This window comes from Talpa occidentalis, unplaced genomic scaffold (genome assembly GCF_014898055.3).
Source record: "Talpa occidentalis isolate TD23 unplaced genomic scaffold, MPIMG_talOcc4v2.1 talOcc4.2, whole genome shotgun sequence".
NCBI classification, from domain to species: Eukaryota; Metazoa; Chordata; class Mammalia; order Eulipotyphla; family Talpidae; genus Talpa; species Talpa occidentalis.
Window position 1 is genome coordinate 47,164,832 of NW_023602073.1, and position 22,414 is coordinate 47,187,245.

A 22,414-nucleotide genomic window follows, 5' to 3' on the forward strand; every position below is an offset into this window, starting at 1 on the left:
AAATACAAATAAATCTTTAGAAAAAAATCTAAAGGTCTGTATAGCCAAAGAAACAATAACCTAAATGAAGAGACGGCCCACAGATTGGGATACAATTTTCACACCATACAACAGAAAAATGAGTGATTTCAAAGGTCTACAAGGAGCTGAACTCAACAAAAACCAAACAAACAACCTAGCCAAAAAATGGGCAGAAGAACTAAAAAGACACGTCTCAAAGAAAATGCAAATGGGCAACAGGTATTTGAGAAAATACTCAACATCATTTATAATAGGGGAATGCAAATCAAACCACAATGAGATAACATCTCACAACAGTGAGAATGGCCTATAGTAAAAAACAAAACAAAATAAACTGGCTACAACCAATGCTGGTGAGGATGTGGAGGAAAATGAACACTCTTACACTGCTGGTGGGATGTAAAATGGTCCAAGCACTATGAAAGCTGTGCAGAGATTCCTCAAATTACTAAAAATGGATCTACCATATGACCTAGAAATTCCACTCCTAGGGATCTACTGAAAGGACACAAAAACTTTAATTCAAAAGGAAACCTGCCCTCCTATGTACTGCAGCACTATTTACAATAGCTAAGATTAGGAAACAATCTAAATGCCCCCAAAGAGATGACTGGATCAGGAAGATGTGGTTTATATACACAATGGTATACTACACAGCACCAAAAAGATAAACGTATGCCATTCCCAGCAACATGGATGGAGATAAGTCAGAAGGAAAAAGAAAAATATTGGATGGTCTCACGTATAACGGGAATATAAGGGAATCAACACTGGGGTAAAAAATACTCCAAACCTTGCAGCCAAACTATAGATTGATGCATATAGCTGGGGAGGGGAGGGGGAAAAAAGGTGTCGAAACAGAGGAGGGAAGAGCACAAGGGATGATGGTGACGGCTCATGGGTGATAGTGGTGGTAGGAGATTTGTAGGGACTATAACTGAGGGGAGAAATCAATTATTAACAACTATGTAAGAAATAAAGGAAAGAGAGAGGGAGAAAGAGGGGTGGGGGGAGAAAGAGAGAGACATAGACAGAAAGAAAAGGAGAAAGAAGCAGCAGCTAAGCAGAAGCGGAAGAAGCAGAAGCAGAAGAAGCAGAAGCAGAAGAATATTTATTTATGCATACAAGAACTGAGGTACAGGCCAGAGGTGTGGGGGTGGTGAGAGGATTCACCAGAGACAGAGTGGGGAGCAGAACAGGCAGACAGACTGAAAGCACTGCTGAGGGGAGCAGCAGGCGAGACAGGAGAGGTCTGCCGCACCATGTGGGCATCTTATTGGCCTCAAGGAACACTATGTGGCCTGTCTGTGTATAAGCTAAGGACAATGAGACACTCAGGTTTTGAAGTTGTCTGAGCATAACCCAGGCACCGTCCTGCATGCCCACAACTCATTCTTTTCATTATACCTGCTCTTATGAATAGTTGTTTATATGTCTGTCTAAAGCACTGAAGAAAAATTCAATGCTATTCAAATGTGGAGGATTATCTTCAAAGAGAAAGGGTCTGATGTTGGATTTTAATGAGCATTTTGGAGCATAGGGCATTCACTTCATATGATATGAATAATATAATAATTTTTCACTAAATATGGTCTCTCCCTGAGTCTCTCCCCACAGAAATCCAAATTCACATTAAGAGATAAAATTTCACATGTTTCACACAAGGTGTAAGTCACCAAGTTATCACCCCCTGGAGACATCACTGTCAAAACCTCAGGAATATTTTCCAAGTTTTCTTCTTTAAAATACATACTGTGTAGGGGCCTCCCCGGTGGCGCAGCGGTTGAGTGCTGGGTTGCGAAGCTGCCCGCAGCCTCTGCGGCGCCAGTTCGATTCCCTGCTGCTCCCTGGCCACCGGAGGAGGGTTCCACATGGTGCACAGACCTCTCCTGCCACCCGCTGCTCCCCTCAGCAGTGTACCTCGGTCCTTCTGCCTGCTCTGCTCCCCGCTCTGGCTCTGGTGAATTCTCTCACCCTCCCGCGCTTCTGACTGTACCCAGTGCATGTATAAACAAAACAAACAAACAAACAAATAAATAAATAAAATAAAACATGCCTCTATAAAAAAAAATACATACTGTGTAAGTGGTATTATAATTGCATATCAAGAGTTCACTAGCTCTCAGGGAAAGCTTAAAAGTACACAGGCACATCTTTTCACAGCAATAGGGTAAAGCCTGTCTTCTTCCTTGCAAAGGCTGCACAGATTTCATCACTGGGCTTTTGGGGTGACCATGTTGAACATCTTCATTGGGGTGCTGATGACATGGATGTGTGTAATTGCTAAAACTCAGCCAGGTGTGCACTTCAAAGAGACACATTATGTTTTATGTAAAGTGTACCCTAATAAAGTTGGTATTCAAATATTATCCTCTTTGAAATGGATGCTCTGGTTATGTAAAAACAAAACTCAGCCCCTGTTGTTCTTGTTCCTAAGAGGGAGAAATGTTAACGGTAACGATTTCTTTACCTTTCACTTGAGCTCAAGTGGTTTGACTGTGCCCATAGCAACTGTACATTTATGTGTTTGAGAGGGTCAAGGCAGGAGGCTTGGAAATGCATATGTGTGAGTACATTATCAGGGCATTGTGTCTGATAAAACATTGTTAACTTAAACAAATTTAAATAAAATATTTCGTTGATGGGAATGAAATATATTTCAATAAACCATCGATTTATGAATAAATAACAATTACGTCCCCTTTATAATTTCCCTCCCTTTTCTCCTTTCTTCAACACTCCACCCCCTGCCCTCCCCGCCTGCGCTTCCCTCCCCGCCTCCCCCCTGCACTCGTGAGCCCGCGGCAGCTCAGGTGGGCGCACCTGGACGGTCAGGAGGGGACACAGGCCCGTGCTGGCCCCGCCGTTTTGCACGCGGGGAAGGAGCAGTGGTTCCACCTTCAGGGAGGTCCAGTCTGGGTGGGAGCCACACCGGGTCTAATCACGTTACTCAGGAAGGGAGGAGAACCCGGTGGGTTTCCCCGATCCTGCCTCTTGCTTTCCCTTCGGTAGTCGGAGACCCTCCAGGGGGGGCCCAGGTCTGGGAAATGTTTTAGGGTGTAAGGGGGCAGCAAGAATCTTTTCTCTATTGCGGAGCCCCAGGAATTTGCCTGAAAGTGTTGCAGAAATAAATTCTAGCCTTTTACTCAAGTAGAGGAAAAAGAAGCGGTACTTAGGGAATGGTGAGGTCAGGAGAAGCTTTATTACTCATGCGTGAGGTCCCAGACTGGGTAGCACAGTAAGGTCTGAGCACCAGTCTAGGGACAAAGGGTTTCTTTTATACATAACCATCTTACATTGATAACACCGGTCAGTAAGCACAAAGGTTTGTGACAATAGGTATTTGAGGATGCCCTGGGACATCAATCAGCCTGTCCTGTTGTCTGGCCTAGTTAAAATGTAACCTGGGTTGGCCTCCCCTGGTGGCGCAGACGGTTGAGCACATGGCTGTGAGGCTGTCCGCAGCCTCTGCAGCGCCAGTTTGATCCCCAACGGTCATGGTCGGCGAGAGTCCCACATGGCCAGCAGACCTCTCCTACCGCGCCCGCTGCTCCCCTCAGCAGTGTATTTCGTCAGTCTGCCTGTTCTGTTCCCTGCTCTGTCTCTGGTGAATCCTCTCACCCTCCAGCGCATCTGGCCGGTACCCTGGTTCTTGTATAAATAAATAAATAAATCTTAAAAAAATGTAACCTGGGTTAGGTAATCTCATCCAGATAGGCTTTAGAAATGCAAAACTTGTTGTTTACATTTACTTTGCATTATTTACTGCACCAAACCTATGACTCTTTTAGCAGGAAACAGGAAATATTTCATTTGCTTGGCGGTTCCCTTTGAAAAGAAGTGGCCTGCAGGACTCCAACCCTCCGGGAAACCCAGCCCAGCTGTATGCGGTTCTGTGATTGGCGGGAGGAACAGTCCGGCACTTAGCAAACCAGTAACCTAAGGGCCGCTAGCTCCTCCCCACTGGGCTCCAAGCACCTCCTTTCTGCATTTCTATCAAAAAATACATGGTTTCCTTCTGCCAGGGTTGGGGGTGGGGCGGTCTTGTGGCCTCACTGCAATCTAGTCTCCGTTTCCGCAGCTCCCCAAATCCCCGCCCTTTGGTGGCATAGGTTTCCTGCTCAGTTGGTTTCGGTTCTCTAAAAACGGTGTGTGCAGTGGATGGGACGAGGCCTTCACGGAGAGAAAAGCCCCTGTGCTTGTGACTCCAGGAGCCCAAAAGGTGAGTGAAGGAGAAACAGTCGTTTGGAGCACAGACCAGAGGGGACTGTGCAGCATGACTTTTCCGTAACAGGGTTTTGTAGGCCAGTAGACAGGCAGAGTTCAAGGCTGAAAATAAAAAGCAGGTTAGGGAGACAAGGGTGATGTTACAGGGCAACCAAGACTTGAGACAAAGATGACACTGCGAGTCCTGCAGACCTAGTGCGCTTATGGTGACCAACGCAAGGAAAGTTACTTTGGGCTGGTGAACCACGGGTGTAGCTTGGAAACCACATTGGGCTCCAAACTGTTACAGGGCAGCCCCAATATAAAATGGGTTGCCTGACTGTGGGTCCTCATCCGCGCGCTTAAAAGGGACTTATTAATACTCCACTGCAGGCACACACAAAAGGTTAATAAAAGGTTTATTTACAAGGGAAGGGAAATGAGGAAATGTACAGCTCAGGGAGAAAAGAGGGAGATAAAGTCTTAAATGCGTCCTACCCTTTCTGCTACCCAGGAATCCCAAAGGCACGCTGAGAGCAGGCCGTGAGCCATGAGCCTTGAAGCCAAGAAGAGCCCCCCAAGTCCCCTGAGTCTGGTTTTATACCAAACCTGGCTGCTTAACTCCACCCTCAGGTCCCAGCAACCCTCCCTTGGGTGGTGACGGGATTTGTCTTTCCCAATGTCCTGATGGCTTTGGTCTGGAGTGGGGGTGGAGTCCACAAAGCCTGTATGGGATTAGCTCAGGACATCCTTTCCCTCTAACAGATTGACTGAAGTACACTGCTGCGGGGAGCTGTGGGCCAGGCAGGGGGGGTCTGCTGTGCCACATGGGTCAGCTCCCTGGCCAGGGATCCAACTGGAGCCACTGAGGTCTGAGTGGTGATAGAGCTGAGACTTAACCCCTAGGCCGTCAGGGAGGTCCCATTTTACAATTATTAGAAGTCTTTTTGTGGCTTCCTGAGCCTAATGAGAGTTTCTTGGTGCTGCCATAGGAAGTCCTGAGAAGCAGGATCACCGCCAAGTCACCTCTGGAGGTTAGCAGGGCTGTGCTCCCTCTCCCTCTCTACCACCACAGTCCTCGTGACTTTGGCTGGGAAAAGAATCCCTGAGACCCTGTCCTTCACTGGCTAAATGATGGTGGTCCACGTAATTCATGAGTAAAAGTGAATCTGGAAACTAAGCATTTGTTACAGTTGTGAAACATGACATTTTCATACACAGGAAAATACAGGCTAGTAGAGGCAGTTAGAGTTCAAGGCTAAAAATATAAAGCACGGCAGGGAGACAGAGTTCCTGATCCTGCGTGGCTCATATCTTAGTGGGGTTGTAGGGTGATAAGATGGGTTAAAGAACCCCCCCTAAACAAAGACCACTCACCTCTTTAGAGGGTCCTCAGGACACCCAGGGGACCCCTCCCACCTCCTGGAAAGGCCCCTGGCTCCTGCCCACCAGGACCAATGAAGCCCCTTCCCTCCACCTTTCAGGTCTCCCCTTAATCCCTTTGCTCTCCTTGGGGGTGGGGGAGAAAACACTTTCCCTCCACCTCCTGCACTCTTAGTTTCCACCACTGTGATGAAAGAAGGTTACTAAGGAAAGAGCAGGGAGGGTCAGTCATGCACTAGACCAGGGCTTCTGACACCCGCCTGCACGTGGGCACTGCCCAGGGAGTTGGAAGGGGGGAGGGAGAGGAGGAGGAGATCAGAATGGCTGTGGGGCTTTGGGGGCTTAGAGAGTTTGGAGCCTGAGGGATTCAGCTTTGGAAGTGGCTTCCCAGACGCCCAGGAGGCAGAGATCTGCATTATTCCCGCACATCTGGTCTCTGGTGACTTTGCCTGAGACCCTGGTGCAGGCCAGGAGGGTGTGTGGGGGTGGGGTGTGGGGTGGGGGTGTGTGGTGGAGGGAGCTGTAGAGGCCTGGAGTCTCCTCAGGAGCTGGGGGAGGCCTTGCTCTGTGGAGGGAGCAGGGGCAGTGATCCGGGGGCTGCTGGGGTTGGGCCCCTCCCAGCTGCTCGGAACCGCTTCCTGGGACTTTGGGATCCTAAATCTTAGGCTCATGTAGCTTTGTCCATTTTTTTCTCCCCTGCACAGACATGTGGACCCAGGGTCCAGGTATTTGCTTTCCCTTCCCCACCTTTTTTTTTTTTTTTTGCATTTCTCTAAGAAAGTAAGGTAGCAGGTGGGGCAGGAAATGCTGGGAAAACTTGAGAGGTGGTGGAGGGCTGGTCGTGGGCGGGTCTTGCCTTCGCTGGCTCTGCCGCCAACAGTTCTTGAGAGACTGCACACAGTGAAGGTCAGAGTCTGAGTCTCTCCTCTGGCTGCCGCACTGCCACAGGTCCGGGTGGGTTTCACTAGGCTTCTGCGGGTCCCCAGCGCTGCAGGTTGCTGGCGCCAGGATGGGGCTGTGGCCAGTTCTGCTTCTGGCTGCCCTTGTCCCCTCCGTAGCCCTGGGCGCAGGTGAGTGGGCTTCATTGGTCCTGGTGGGCAGGAGTCTGGGCCTTTTTGGGGTCTGGGAGGGGTCTTCTGGGTGTCTTGGGGACCCTCTCAGGAGGGAGTGGCCTTTGGGGGAGTTCTTGAAGGTGGGGCTGGACTTGGCTTGTTGTACACCCTCCTGATACATTAATATATTTATTTTTGATGTATTGATTTTATTTAAGCAGTAAAGTTGTGGCCTGCTCTCTGGCCCCGCCGTGCCTCCCCCATCCCTCCCCCCCACCCGCCTTAACAGTGTCAGTTCTTTTCTGTTTTCTGGTCCTGCGTGTCTGTCCCTCCCCTAGCCCATCGCTCTTCTCCCTCCCCCTTTTCTGGTCTCACTCACCTGCTGCCCCCCTCCTTGTTGACCCTCTCTCTGCAGCCCCTCTCCCCTCCTGCACCCCACTTCTGCCCTCCCCCTGCTACTCTCCCCCTTCCTGGGACCCTCCCCTTCCACCCCCCTCCCCTTCCACTCCCTTCCCTGTCGCCTTCCCCATCCCTGCTGCCCACTCCCTTCTGCCCCCTTCCCTGCTACCCCCATCCCTGCTGCCCCCTTCCCTGCCAGACCTGACTCTTTGCTGCACCCCTCCCTACTGACCCCCTTCCCTGCTGTCCCTCCTCTGTGTCCTAGGGTGGCCTTCTGCCTCCCCCTCACTATTTCCTCCTCCCTCCTGCACCATTGCCTGCAAGGAACCTTCACCTGTGGATCCTGCCTCCCCACAGTTTAGGAAGCCCTGCTTTCCCAAGGTGCCTTTGGCCTGAGGTATCTCCCTCCATGCTGGTCTGCCCCCCCCCCCTTATCCCCGGGGAGCTCAGGAATTCCTTGTCATTGCCTTGACTCAGGCACAGCCCCTGTCCTCCAGCCTGTCCTCCCACCTCAGGCCAGTGCAGCTCCTGCTCCTGGGCCCTCACCATGGGCCCGTCCCCAACTCCTGTCCTCACCCGGAGACCCTCCTCTCTGATCAGCACCCTACCCAGTCTCCTCACCCCACTCCTGCTCCTGCAACCCAGACCTTGTTTATCTCTGCTCCCCAGTCCTGTCCTCAGCACCAGTCTCCCGGCTGCCTCTTTGTCTTCCAGCCTCCCGCCCTCCCAGACCTGAGAGCTGCTCTTGATGGGACTCCTCTTAGGCCTTCACCCCCTTGGCTTCCTTGACCCCAGTGGGCTCTCACTCCTCACACCACAGATCCGCCACCCTGTGGCAGCCGCCCCTGCCCCCTCCCCAACCTGCTGCCTGATCACACAGCCCCCCCACAGTGGAGGGGGCCTCATCACCACCTGCATCACCCCCACACTGCAGCTCTCCACTCCTGTGCCCTGGACACCAGCTGGGCATTGAAGTTCTGCTCCCTGGGCCTCCCCAGTCTAAACTCTCCCTGGGCCTGAGTCCCTGCACCTGCCTCTCCCCTGGTCTAGGGCAGGTTCCTAGAACTTACCACAGGGTCTCCCCATTGGGGCCCAGGCCATACCTTCACCTCCCCAGGGGCCCTGCCCACCCTAACTCCCTGTGGTTATAACCCAGCCCTCCCCCTACCCCTCAGGACCCGGCTCCACTGGCCCCAACCTGACCTTGAGGAAACGCAGCTCCCCAGCCTCTTGTCGCCCTCCCCGCTTCACACCACAGCTGCTCTGACCTCTGACCCCTGCTCTGGACCCTCACATCCCCTCGCTGCTCTCTGACAAGACCCCCCAGTCCTCCTAGGGACCCGGTGCCCCCTCTCTTGACCTCTGACCCCAATTTCCCCTCTCCATCCCTTTTCCACCTTCACCCCTCTCCTTCCTTCCTTTTCTTAGATTTATTTTCTTACATAGTTGTTGACTTTTGTACAGAATTTGATTTCCCCTCTCAGGTGCAGTCCCCTTGGTCCATCGCCCCGTCCCTGTGCTCTCCCTCCCCAGGCTGCCCCTCCCTGCCCCTCCCTGGACCCTCTCCTTCCTTCTCCTTGCCTGGTGTCCTGTGCTGCGAATCCTCCTCCTGTCCCTACGCACACAGCCCTGTCTGCAGCCCCCAGACGCGCAGCCTCGGGTGACTCTGATGCTCAGGTAGCTCCTACCTGCCTCACTGAGGATTTCTCCCCCAGGACCCCACAGGCTTCAGTATGAGCTCACAGGGACCCAGAATACCTCTCGGCACTCGCAATTTGTTGCCAAGGAATATCTGTACCATCGGCTAATCCCGTGTGACAACAGTGAGAACAGCAGGGTAGAGACCCCAGGCCTGCTGGCACGAGTCGTCCTGGGGGCTGAGCCAGGGGACACAGTGACCAGTGACTTTGCAGAGGACAGGAGGGACCTCTGGAGGAAGTTGGCGGATATCAGGAAAAAGCAGAGGCAGAATGGAGGTGAGAGGGCCAAGCGTGGGGGGCCTTTCCCAGGAAAGTTAGGGCAGCTGGTGGGGCCTATCTCTTTCTACTGGACTTCCCAGGGTGGTGTGAGAATGGGGGTGTGTGGATTTCAGGACAGAGGTGACGTCTATTCGGCCAGCACAGGGAGAGGAGGAGGAGAGTGGGGGCGGGATGGTGTGATTTTCTCTCTTGGGGGGTGCAGAGGGGCACAGGGACTGGGGGAGTCACCAGTGGGTGTGTGTTGTCTTAGGCTCCCATTCCCTCCAGGAGGTTCGGGGCTGTGAGATCCAGGAGGACACCACCATCAGGGCCTTCAGGCAATTTTTCTATAATGGGGAGCCCTTCCTCTTCTATAACGAGATGACCCATGAGTGGGAAGCACCCCAGTCCTCGGTTCTTCCCTTGGCTATGGAAGTCAAGAAATCCTGGGACAGAGATGGGAATGGAAACAAAATATCCTGGGCCCATGTGCGTGGTGACCTTTGTGGAAAAATGAAGAGAAGTCAGAAAAATAAAACAGGTGAGACCCTAGGTACCCCCTTGACCCCCAGCCCATCTCAGCTCTGTGCAAGGGGACCCTCCAGTACTATGGGCTGCCTGGATGATCCTAGGGGTGTGGTGTCATGAGGTGCCTGTGCTGGTATGTCCCTGAATGAAGACATAAGGGCGTCCCGCTATAGAGCACTGAGCAGGAGTGCAGGGATCAGAAAGGAGGGCACACCCTCAGGCTGGACGTCAGCGTCATGCTTGTCAGTCCCTCTGGGTCCCCCCACCTCCCTCATACAGGAGCCCACCCTTCACCTTCCCCTCCTCAGCATCAGCATGTGGGTCCTGGGCCATCCTCCCACCAGCCTGAGGAGCTGGGCCCCAGGGTGCAGAACCACCTGGGGTAGGCCCGGGGTCAGTGATCGAGGTGGGGAGGAGCAGCCCCAGTCTCTCTGTCTCCCTTATTGGGGAGCAGGGCTTGGCCTGTGCCTCCCTGACTCTGTGCTTCTTCCCGGTACCCCCAGCCGTGAATGGGACCTGCAGCCGGGTCTCGGAGAGCGTGACCTACATGACGTGCTCGGCACCCGGGTTCTCTCCCTGGAATATCTCACTGGTCCAGCTGCAGGACGATGTGCCCCTGAGCCTGGATGCCCAGCTGCCTGGGGGTGTCCTATCTTATGAGAAAGGGACGTATTGTGCCAGGGTGGCCTCACGGGTTCCCCAAGGAGAGGAGCAGAGGGTCACCTACTCCGTGGAACACAGCAGGAATCATACTGTGACCTGTGGTGAGCCTGGGGTGATCCTTCAGGAACCTAGTCCTGTAGGGTCAGGGATCAGGATGGGGGCGGAGAACAGCCCTGTGGCTCTGAGTGCCCAGGTTAAAATAAGACCTTTTCTAGGAAAGGAGAAGGTGCATCATCGCCCATGGCCAGCTGTCGCTGCTGCTGTCACTGTCCTTGTTGCTGCTGCCCTTCTTTATAACTTTTAGCTCAGGAAGACAACAGCTAGGGAGCATCCAGGTGAGTGGCCAGGGAGGGGCTCTTCTGCCTGTGACCAGAGTCTCTTGTCTCCTGCTCTGCAGCTAGGAGAGGGATGACTGGCCTTGTAACAGGAGCTGGAAGTGGGGTCTTTGTGAGAGGTTGGGGGCCACATCTGTGGCCTTAGCCCTGCCCAGAACCAGGGCCCTGAGTGTGCAGCTGGGGCCTCTTTCCTAGAGGAGGGGGAGGCAGAGGCCGTGTCCTCTGAACAGTCTCCTCAGGCTTGTCCCTGCTCTCAGGCTCCCCAGGGCTTGTGGGAGGGGGTGTGGGAACCATGGGCATGTTGGGGGTGGCCTGGGTGATCCTGGACTGGGGGAACAAGCAGTAAGAACACCTCTGACCTACTGGGGGTTATACACTGGGGAGAAATTGGGAGGAGAGGTGACTCCTTCAGTCCCTTCCTGTCTGTGCCCACCCCCCATCCCACAGCAAGGGCTCAGTTTGGCAGGTCTGGAGGTCTCCTCATCTGCCTGACACCCCTTCACCTTGGGTCAGAATGTTGCTTTTTTTTTTTTTTTTAAAGATTCATGTATTTATGCATACAAGAACTGGAGTGTAAGCCAGAGGTGTGGGGAGGTGAACGGATTCACCAGAGGGAGTGGGTGCTCACAGACAGATCTGTTGAGAAACACTGCTGAAGGGAGCAGCGGGCAAGTTGGGAGAGGTCTACTACGCCATGTGGGTTGCTCTCCTGCCGGCCAGGGATGGAATTTGTGCTACAGTGGTTGGCACTAGCTTGATAGTGCTGTCTTTAACCCCTGTGCCGCCAGGGAGGCCCAGATTGTTTCTTCTTTTGTCATTGAAACTTGGATGGGAAAAGCATGTGAAAGTCTTGAGCTAATTTCCAATTTTCCTGCTTTGAACTTTGAAGTCCAAAGCAGATGCTTATGACTGCAGTTGGTTGACCTTACGGGATTTCCTCCAATGCCAGGTCTTGCAATGCATATAAAGTGAATAGAAGTTCTCTCAGGAGCCTCAGGCTGGCGGTCTCATGGGATCTCTCACTGCACTGAGTAGCAGACCCCCAAAGACAGTGAGCCAGTGCCTGGACAGGAGGGAGGGCCTGGGAGCTCAGCCAAGCAGCAGCATGGGGTGGAGCTCAATTCCAGGCACTAGGAATCTAAGGGCCTGGGGGTTGCGAGGGCCCCGGCAGGGCTGGCCTGAGTGAGCATGGGGTGCTCCAGGGCCCATCAGGCACAGAGCATGTCACCTGAGATCCTGATGGCCATGAAGTTAGGAGCTGCTGGTCAGGGCTGGGGCAGGAGCAGGCTGAGCTGCAAGGGAGTGGTGTGGGGGGTGAGGAGGGAGCAGGCAGTGGCCCTGGGGTGCAGGTGGCTGTGAGGAGAGGAGGCTGGCAGCTGAGAAGAGAAGGCCCTGTGTGTGAGCACCCCCAGGCCTGGAGGCCAGGGCCTGAACTCTCTCTCAAGGACCCTGGCACTGAGTGGGGGAAGGCCAGGGCTGGAGAGGGGGACATTGGGTTTCTGCTCCTGGATCTTGTCCTTCAGTCTGGCTCTTTCAAGCTCTCACCAGGTGGTGGTGCTGGGGGCAGGGACAGGTGATAATGTGGTGGAATGGAGGGTGGGAGAGACCAGCAAGTTGTGAAGTGGGGTGAGAGGGAGAAAAAGTGGGGGTTATCTTCCCTCAGAGACAGGCAGAATGTGATTCCAGAGCAATTTAGGGGGAATTCCTGAGGGAACAGAAAGCAGTAATCTGCAACCAACTGAGCATTTACTGGTGTTTCTTTCTCCAGGGCCGGATATTGTGCAAACTCAAACCAAAACCAGGTGGCGCCAACGGACCTTCACTGCAAGGGCCCACAGGGCTCTCAGCCTCTGTTGTCAGCGCCTGAGTCCAGAGACTCAACTGGGGGTGCTTAGCATCTGCACATTGGGCCTGGACTCACTGCCTGCGCCCCTCTACCAGCAGTCTCGCTCTTGGTGCTTCAGTGTTTTCATCTATGTATGTATGTGTATTTGTGTGCATACCCATATGCTTGAATTATTTGTGCAATATTACAGAGTTTTATAACTAAACATACATATCTGGTGTGTGTATTATTTCATGTGCTGTGAAGTGATAGTATGAGGTTGTGGGGACATGGAGAGGTACATACAGGGCTTAAAAATCCCCAGCTCCCGCTCCCCAGCTCCCAGTACTGACAGAATCACTGACAGGCTTCAGCACAAAGGAGAAGCTGGAGAGGGTGGAATGGGGCATCTGGGGCCAGTGCTCACGGGCTGAGCCTGGGGGATTCTGCCCTGATGGTGGGAGCTCACGTGATGGAGCAGAGCTGATCTCGGGAGGAGACAGGGACACTGCATTGGGGTGACCTTGTGACAGGGTAATCCCCTGGGTCTGTGCCCGTCAGGAAGGAGGGTCGGGTTGAGCAGGGAGGAGAAGCTAGAGAAGACCAGGGGAAGGCAGGAAGGGGAGCATGAGGGGGGTTTGGGCGAGGCACAGGGGCAGAGACACGTGAAGAAGCTGCACTTACTTCTTGGCCTTGGCTTGTACCAGGGATGGGGGACATGGAAGGAAACACTTGAGACAGAAACGTGGGTGAGAGGCCATGGGGAGGCTGACGAGGGCAGCCTTTATACTAATGTGGGTTTTGGTTTTCGGCCTTTCCTTGCAGTCTTGCCTGGCCGCTTCTGGCCTTTCCTATTATTCACACCAGAAGGGATCTCGGATGTGGCAGGGTTTTGGGCTTCGGCAGTCCTGCTTTGGGCCACGAGGGCATGGGTAATTTGGGGTGTTTGATTGGGAAAGCATTCTTCCTCTTCTCTCTATTACATACTAACTGTGTTAAAGTTCCTCTGCATGGCAGGTCTCATGTACTGATCATGTTTTGTGTTGATAAGGTGGAAGGCAGAATGCATTTAGCAGGCAGGTTTGGAGGTTCTTGGGGTGCCCCTTCTCCTGCCCTGTACCAACCTCACCGTGGAGAACAGGGGCCTGTCTGCTTCTGGGATGAAGTGGCTTCTGGGCGTGTGAGGACTGAGTTGAGGCGAGAAGAAGTGAACACAGATGTGGATGAGCACGCGCAGCCCCAGCATCTCCCCCCTAGTCCTGTGAGGTTTCTGCAAGACAGATGGGGAGGCGAGGGGTTTCCTACCTGAGCCTCAGTGGTTCCTCACTTCAGGGGACACACAGACAGTTGGCGCTCTTCTTGGTCAGGAATCACTGATCCTACCAGGTTAAACACTGATGATGAGAGCACTGGGGTTGGGGGGCACCACCCACAAGGCTAACATTTGAGGGGCCCAGTGGGCAACAAAACCTGCCTGGAAGGAAGAGGAGGATTTGGTCCTGTTCCCCTTATTAGGTTCACAGCAAAGATATTGGAAAAGAGAATCATTGATACATCTATTCAGAGTTGTGTATGTCAACATATTTCATGCTGTTACTCAGGGTTGATGTCATTCACACCATTGTGCATTCTAGGTTTTTTTTTTAGATTTATTTATTTATGCATACAAGAATAGGGGTACAGGCCAGAAGTGCGGGGGCTGAGAGGATTCACCAAAGACAGAGTGGGGAACAGAACAGGAAATCCACTGAAATCCACTGCTAATGTGAGCAGAGGGCGAGTCAGGAGAGGTCTGCTGTGCCATGTGGGTACCTCCCTGGCTGGGGATCAAACTCGAGCTGCAGTAGCTGCCGATAGCTTCATAAGTTGCGTCTTAACCCCTTGCACCACCAGGGAGGCCCCATCTTCAGTTTTCTATACCCTACATGTTTCTCTCTCCTAAGAAATGCTAAGCTCTTACTAATATACTTTAAGTTAATTAATGTTAATTAAGTAATTAATGGGGTTAATAAAGTGAAAAATTTTTATTGTGGTAAAAAAAATACATGAGATAAAATTGCCATAGTAGCCATTTCAACAGTGAGGTACAGCAATTTTGTACTTTATTTTTATTTTTTTATATCCAAAAGGGCCAGTTTCTTATATAAGGAAATTTGGAGGGGCCTCCCTGGTTGTGCAGGGGTTTATTCTCAGCGCTATCAATTCACCAGCCACTCAGCCAGCTATTGCAACATGAGCTCAATCCCCAAGCCAGGGAGTGACACACATGGCGCAGCAGACCTCTCCTGTCTTGCCCACTGTTCGCCTCAGCAGTGTGTTTCAAGGCATCTGCCTGTTCTGCTCCCCACTCTGTCTCTGGTGAATCCTCTCACCACTGCACTTCTGATTTACACCCCAGTTCTTGTATGCATAAATAAGTAAGATTAAATTTCCTTAAAAAAACAAAAGAAAAGTTGAAGGAGAAGACACACAGACAGGAGTGCTCAGGAGAGCTGCCCCTGAATGGGACAGGTTTGTGAAAAGAAAGAACTGCAGAGTCACAGGTGAGCAGTGTTGGGAGGAGAGCGGCCTCTGACCATTTTTATTTTTTTTATTTTTTTAAAGATTTATTTATTTATTTATACATGCACTGGGTACAGTCAGAAGCGTGGGACCGTGAGAGAATTCACCAGAGCCAGAGCGGGGAGCAGAGCAGGCAGAGAGACCCAAGTACACTGCTGAGGGGAGCAGCGGGCTGCAGGAGAGGTCTGCGCGCCATGTGGGACCCTCCTCCAGTGGCTGGGGAACGAACCGGCGCTGCAGAGGCTGCGGGCAGCTTCGCTGCCCAGGGCTCAACCGCTGCGCCACCAGGGAGGCACCTGACCATTTTTTATTATCCCTGTTTTTAATATGTGTTGCAGAGTGAGCACCTCTGTCCACTTTTTATTGGGTTGTCTATTGTTCTGGTCTATAAACTGTGTATTTTGGCTGTTAGCGCTTTTCTTATATGCGGTTTGCAAATTTCTTCTCCATTCAGTCAGCTGTCTTTCTATTTTATATTATTTTATTATATTTTTAAGGTTTGTTTTTATTTATGTATGCATACAAAAACTGGGGTGTAGGCCAGATGTGTGGGGAGTGAGATAACTCATGATACACAGAACAGGCGGATCTACTGAGATACACTCCTGACAGGAGCAGCGGGAGAGACAGGAGAGGTCTCCCACGCCATGTGGGCCACCTCTCTTGCAGCTCCCTGGCAGTGGCTCAAACACATGCCCCAGGGGCAGGAGACAGCTTGATAGCACTGAGACTTTTTAGCCCCTGCTCCACCATGGAGGCCCTGTCTTCATTTTTTAAAAAGATTTATTTATTTATGTGTACAAGAACTGGGGTACAGGCCAGAAGTGTGGTTGGGGGTGTGTGTGTGTGAAAGGACTCACCAGAAACACAGTGGGGAACAGAACGGGCAGACTGACTGAAACACACTGCTCAGGGGAGCATCTGGCAAGACAGGAGAGGTCTGCTGCGCCATGTGGGTTGCTCCCTGGCTGGCTGGGGATCGAACTTGTGCTGCAGAGGCTGGGATAGCTTCACAGTGCTGTGCTAACCCTTGCACCACCAGGGAGGCCCCACCTGTCTTTTCATTTTAATAGTTCTTTCTCCGTGCAGGAGCTTTCTGGTTTGACCTAGTGCCATTGTTTATATTACCTTTTGTTCCTCTTGCTTTTGGGGATGCATCAGTACCTATATTTTCTAACTACCATCCTCTTTCCTGCTTCTGTAACTTTGCTTATGGCACACTTCACAGGGTGGAATCATGCAGTGCTGGCCTCTCTGTCCCTGTCTTACTTTCCTGAGCATAATGTGCTCTTTCACCCATGTGATAGCAAATGACAAGATTTCCTTTTTATTTTATTTTATTTATTTTTTTTTTTTTAGAGAAAAGCACTCGTAGCATTTAATGAACCTTCCTCCAAGTGGCTTCAAGCTACCAAGACACAGGCCCCTCCCACACCCTTAATCTTCTCCTCAGCTCTTCTACTGAAGAATTTGGCCTTGACGATCACAGGCTGCTTTGGAAGCTTTCCCTTCCCCAGAACTTTGTAGTAGCCCGCTCGCACCACATCAATGATGGGAGCAGCTCCAGTCTTATTTTTGGCAGCATTTACCCGAGTCTGCTCAGGGACCAAGGTCCACAGTTTATCAAGGTTGACAGTTGGGCAGAAGCTCTGATTCCTCTTTAAGTGGTAATGCCTCATACCAACTTTCCCAAAGTAACCTGGGTGATATTTGTCAAAGTTGATCCTGTGATGATGCAGGCCACCAGCATTACCTCGGCCTCCAGGGTGCTTCCGGTGCTTTCCGATGCGGCCGTGGCCGTGGCTCACGTGGCCCCGAAGTTTCCGGGTCTTCCTCAGTCTGGATGGCATGTTGGCGGCGCAGACGAAAGAGAAGATTTCCTTTTTAAAGCTGAGTAGAACCCCATCACATGCATAGAGAATATTTTAATGATGCAGGTATCTCTCTGTAAACAGAGAGCTTGTGGCTTCTGTACCTTTGCTTTTAGAAAATTGCTGCAGTGCACGCAGTGGGGTGTCTGTCTCTATTTTTATACCCTCCCTCACTTTGGTGGAAATAATACTTCAGTAGTTTTTTAGGAGCAAATGTTTCAGGTCCATCTCCCACATTTCCTAGGGTGTAATTCACGTGCTTGTATCAGTCAAGTGCTTGATGGATAGTTTGACTGAGTGAAAACTGTAAGCCAGGAATCTTCCCTTTGAAGAAAGGCATTGCTTTCTGTCTTCTCTACCTTTAGGGAGGGGGGGAAAGGGAGAGGAGGAGAGAGAGAAAGGGGTGGGAGGGAGAGAAAGCATTTTCAGTGTTGAAAGTCTCATTTCAAGGGCGCTGACAGTTTTTTGGTGTAGAGGATCACAGTAGCCATTCAGTCATGTATTTGTAGTTGTGCTGTGATAATTGGCATTTGGAGGAGGCGCAGAACTTCAGTGTAGGGAAAAGAACTGAAATCCTTAAATACAGAGGAGGAAACATCAGCACAACCCTCCATGACGTACATCTCAGAAATTTGTTTGAGGACTTATCCCAGAGGCAAAGAAAATAAAGGAAAAGCTACACAGCTGGCCCGACATCAAAACAAAAACCTTCTGTACAGCACAAGAGACAAGAACCAAACGCAGAGATATTCCACAGATTCGGAGAAACGCCATACAACTGATAAGGACCAATTTCGCACCTTCACCATAGTCACTCTGGTCCCTCCTCCGCCCTGCGCGTGCAGGTGACTCCCGGAGCCAGGAGAGCTGGTGGCTCCGCTGTGTCCCTGCTTGGCAGAGGAAACCTAGATGGCGTGACCCCGTTATAAGTCTTTGCTGATTACTGGTTATTATTTTATCTTTATATCTTATTTAATGAAATGTTATGTGCGTTACATTTTACTGGCAGTATAAGAGAGAGTAGAAAGCTCATTAACTTTTTTGCCCAGTGAGCTAAGGACACAGATGAGAACCCAGTGGGCTGGGCAGGAGAGTTTTGACTTGGAAATCCAGGCTCAGGGATAACATTCTCCCCTCAAGGAATTGCTCAGCCCAGTCACCATCTGGGAGGAGGAGCGGCCCAATATCGCCCCCTTGTGGCCACTGTCTTGCTGTGCCAGGTGGAGCAGGACCTGAGCTCTGCCTGTCCTTCCTTGGGCCTGAGATGTTCTTCACTGCTCCCCAGCCACCTTCCCACAGAGCAGCCACCTTCCCTATGATGAGTCCACCTTCTCACAGCAGAAAAGCCTGAGGTGGGACTATGGGTGGAGGGTGTCACCCACACCTCTGGGGAGATCCTTGTCACCATGCTCAGGGGAGAACTAAGCCTCCCTCCCCATGCTGAGGGAGACTTGGGCCCCTGATGGGCCTGCAGAGAGGGAGCTCCTTTCTCCTCACCCTGAAGGAGAAGCCGAGTGTCTGCCGGGGGTGGGGGGAGCGAGGCTGTTCTTCAGGTGTGTGCTGGTCAGGACCACCCAGGGTCAAGGACTGGACCGTGGACATGGCCTCAGCTGTTGTGAGCTAGAGGCTCACCCAGGGGTGCTGTCCCCCCAGGGGGTCCTTGGGCTTCCAGTTCCTCCATGTGCTCAGATGCCTGACAAGATGGTAGCAGGTTCTGTGTAAATTAGACATTGATTATTTTTTTTCACATAGGCTCTTTTTTTTTAATCTTAAAAGGTACTATAAAAGGTCAACTGTCTGAAAAGGTGGCCCTTCCTAAAAGGCAAACATCTTTAGCCCCCTGAGACACGTTTGTCAGCATTTGTCCCATTTCAGTCCTAACTTCTTCCCTCCCTCAAAGACAAATATGTTCTGACTTTAATGATCATCATGTCATTGCTCTGTTTTATATTTTATCAATAAATTATATATATATTTAAAGATTTATGCATACAAGAACTGGAGTACAGGCCAGAGGTGAGAGGATTTACCAGAGACAGAGCAGGGAACAGAATAGACAGACTGACAAAACACACTGCTGAGGGGAGCAGCGGGTGAGACAGGAGAGGTCTGCTGTGTCATGTGGGTCAGCTCCCGGGCTGGGGATCGAACTGCTGCAGTGGCTGTGGATAGCTTCATAGTGCTGTGCTTAACCCCTAGGCCATCAGGGAGTCTCGAGATCTCCATTTCTTTTGAGTAACACCTATGAATGTAAATGCTGGTCCTAGAGTTCATGTTTAATAACTTTATGAAAAGATGTAAAGCTCTGTCCCAAAGTGGGTGTTTTATATGCCTTAGGGCAATGGATGAGAATTCATCTGTTCCGCACCCTCGCCAACTTTGATTGTTACTCATCTTTTCACTTTTAGCCATTCTAATGGGTGCGCAGTGACTTCTCACTGTGGTTCTACACTGCATTGACCCTTCTCCCCATGACTATTGATGTTGAGAATTTTTTCATATACACATTGACCATTTATGGATCTTCTGTTGTAAAAACGCCTATTTAAATCTTTATTTTTTGCTGTTTGGTACTTGTCTTGTTATTAAAAAGTCATGGAAGTTGTGTGTATACTCTGGATAGAAATCCCTTGTCAGATAAACGTATGACAAACATTCTGACAAAGAGCTGTCAGTCTGTCCCGGTCAAGGCCACTAACATGCTCTGTGTCATCACCCGAGATGGAAACATCTGTGTCTCTCTCTCCACCTCTCAGCAGCTTCCCCACACGCCAGGCTGCTCTCTCCTCTTATTCATTTTGCTCAATCTCTTGGATTTCCTTCACACATTTCACTAGAAGTAGATCTATTAGAAAGAAAAAAAAAAAACTGATCTACTAGAAAAAAAGCAACAACAGTAAACTTGATGTGGTCACCACCAGGTTTGATACTTGGCACGTGTGACAGTGTTTGCTAAATGTAGTGAACAGAGCCACCCCAGACAGTACTACAGGTAGCTCAGGAATGCCAGGGCCATTCTTAGGGCTCACTGACCCACCCGGCTGTCACCCACAGGGGTCACATCGGCCCCCTGCTGTGCTGGGTGTGGGTGGCCCTGTGGTCCAACATGAGAGGTTCTGGTCACTGCTATGGAGATTTGTGGAGGGGTAAAAATAAAGGGGGTGTGACTTTTATCCTGGTATGGGGCAGCTTCCCAGAGGTTGAGTGTCCTTTAAGTGTCAAGGCCAACATTTTTAGAGAATCCAGGCCAGGCACTCAGAATCCCAGGGACTGCCTCTCAGGGTGTGAAACTGAACTAATGCACCCCACTGTCTCAGGGGTGGTGGGTTCACAATTACATGAAAATCGGTAATCTATAGGTGGATGGTTTTCTTAGTGTTGCCTTGATTGCTCAGCTGACTCCTACAACAAGGATGATTACGAATAATTCCTTTCCGGGACTCCCTGACAGCGCAAGGGTTAGACACCGTGCTGTTTAACTATCACGAGCCCCTGTGGCACGAGTTCGATTCCTGGCCAGGGAGCTGGCCCATGTGGCGCAGCAGAGCTCTCTGTCTTGCCCCCTGCTCCCCTCATTAGTGTATTTCAGTCAGTCTGCCTGTTTGTTCCCCTCTGTGTCTCTGGTGAATCTTCTCACCCATCAGCGCCTCTGGCCTACACCCCTGTTCTTGTATGCATAAATACATAATTTTTTTTTAAAGATTTATTTATTTATTTATACAAGCACTGGGTACAGTCAGAAGCGCGGGAGGGTGAGAGAATTCACCAGAACCAGAGCAGGGAGCAGCGCAGGCAGAAGGACCGAAGTACACTGTTGAGGGGAGCAGCTGGCGTCAAGAGAGGTCTGTGCGCCATGTGGGACCCTCGCCTGGCGGCCGGGGATTGAACCGGTGCTGCAGAGGCCGCGGGCAGCTTCGCAACTCAGCGCGCAACCGCTGCGCCACCGGGGAGGCCCAAATACATAAATCTTTTTAAAAATAATTAATTTCTTCCCTTAGGAGGAGGGTGAAACCTGCTCAATCTCAGACAGTTAAAAAACTGTATAGAAGCAGAAAGCCGGAGCCTGTAGCAGCGGCATCTCCATAAAGGCAGAGGCACCATGTTCCCTGCCCAACATGTGCAGCAGCCTTGACTGGCCACTGGATTTGGAGGAAGCTGAGCCCCCAGGTGAGGCTCTACTGCAGGGCAGGCAGGTGAGTAGGAGGAAGATGAGGAGGAAGACACTGCTCTTGTCCTGCTGCAGGTGGAAATGACACGTGAGTGGGAGAAGTGTGGGAGGACAATGGCAGCCCTTATCTCATGTGGCAGCTCCTTTTGTCTCAACTAGCTGGGGCTTGCTTTAGGACCCTTTGGCTTGGCTTCCCTGCCAGAAGTTGTGGCAAGATTTCAGGCCTCGGCACCCCCAGTTTGGTCTGACCCAGCTTGAGCATTCGCCCTTGAGAGGAGTGATCATTTGGGGTGTTTATTAGGAAACTCTTCTGCTTTCTTCCCTGTCTATGACACTAATTCTATTAAAGTTATTTTATACTAAAAATCTATTTTGATTTTGTGAGCATGGATGGCTGAACACTGTAGAGGGTGTAAGTTTGGGGTCCCAGGGTTTCCCTCTGTCACAAGTAAAAAACACCTGTTGTCACCAACCGGGCGACCATGGGGGAACCTTTTGATGGGTTCAGAGGCTCTTGCCCATATGATGGGGTCCCTGTAGCTGTGCTTTGCAGCCCTGGTCCCCACAGTGTGTTCTATGGGTGTGAATCTGTGTGGTCTACACAGACACACTGTGAAGTCTTTTGAATCCTCTTTTGAAAATGTTATGATTAGCAATAAACAACCTTGGAATGTTCCCATCTTTTCTTAAACACTTTTTGAAGACTATCATTTTATTTATTTATTTTAAAGATTTATTTATTTATGCATACAAGAACGGGGGGTACAGAGCAGAGGTGTGGGGGGTGAGAGGTTTCACCAGAGACAAGTAGGGAACAGAACAGGCAGACTGACTGAAATGCACTGCTGAGGGGAGCAGTGGGTGAGTCAGGAGAGGTCTGCTGCACCTGTGGGTCACCTCCTGGCCAGGGATCGAACTCATGCTGCAGTGGCTGTGGATGGTTTCATAGGTTGCGCTTAATCCCTTGCGATTCCAGGGAGGCCCATATCATTTTATTTTATAAATGCATTTATTTTTCTTACATCTTTGTTAACTTTTCTACAGTATTTGATTTCTCCCCTCAGGTGTAGTCCCTGTGGTTCTCCCACCACGGCCCCCTGATCCATCTCCACAGTCCCTTGTGCTCTTCCCTCTCCTGTTTTGACCCATCTCCCTCCATTGCCCTGCTGTAGCCTCAGATCTATGGTCACCTTGCAAGTTTTGTCTTTTTCCTGACAGTATCTCTGTATTCCACATGTTAGTGAAACTGTTATGGGGAAAGTATTCCCTGAGCAAACTCCATACAGGTTTTGTGGACTCCACCCCCACTCAAAAAGACACTTGGAACTACATATCCCATGATCCCCAAAGGTAGGTTGCGAGGACCCAAGGGCAGAGTTAAGCAGTCATTTTTTTCTGTTTGTGTATTTAACCAGCCATGTGAGTGGGGGTAACTCTCTCTCT

The 22,414-nt window shown here is 51.0% G+C and overlaps 2 protein-coding genes across 3 annotated transcripts; one reads left to right on the forward strand and one right to left on the reverse strand.

Annotated features, from left to right (window-relative positions):
• The first annotated feature begins 4,124 nt into the window (after nucleotides 1–4,124).
• LOC119253223 (MHC class I polypeptide-related sequence B-like) lies at nucleotides 4,125–12,592 on the forward strand. 2 transcript variants are annotated; one of them, XM_037520825.2, is made up of 6 exons: nucleotides 4,125–4,243; nucleotides 8,777–9,037; nucleotides 9,291–9,560; nucleotides 10,051–10,311; nucleotides 10,426–10,545; nucleotides 12,314–12,592. In XM_037520825.2, the coding sequence occupies exons 1-5, from the start codon at nucleotides 4,183–4,185 to the stop codon at nucleotides 10,512–10,514; spliced, it is 942 nt and encodes a 313-aa protein (XP_037376722.1). In that variant the 5' UTR covers nucleotides 4,125–4,182; the 3' UTR covers nucleotides 10,515–10,545; nucleotides 12,314–12,592. The 2 variants fall into 2 exon arrangements, with proteins under 2 accessions (XP_037376722.1, XP_037376721.1); XM_037520824.2 differs by lacking the exon at nucleotides 4,125–4,243 and adding an exon at nucleotides 6,506–6,680.
• Nucleotides 12,593–16,282: 3,690 nt separating this feature from the next.
• Nucleotides 16,283–16,799, reverse strand: LOC119253224 (60S ribosomal protein L27a). Its single transcript, XM_037520826.2, has one exon. It carries the CDS (start codon nucleotides 16,780–16,782, stop codon nucleotides 16,336–16,338), a length of 447 nt encoding a protein of 148 aa, XP_037376723.1. The 5' UTR covers nucleotides 16,783–16,799; the 3' UTR covers nucleotides 16,283–16,335.
• Nucleotides 16,800–22,414: the final 5,615 nt, after the last annotated feature.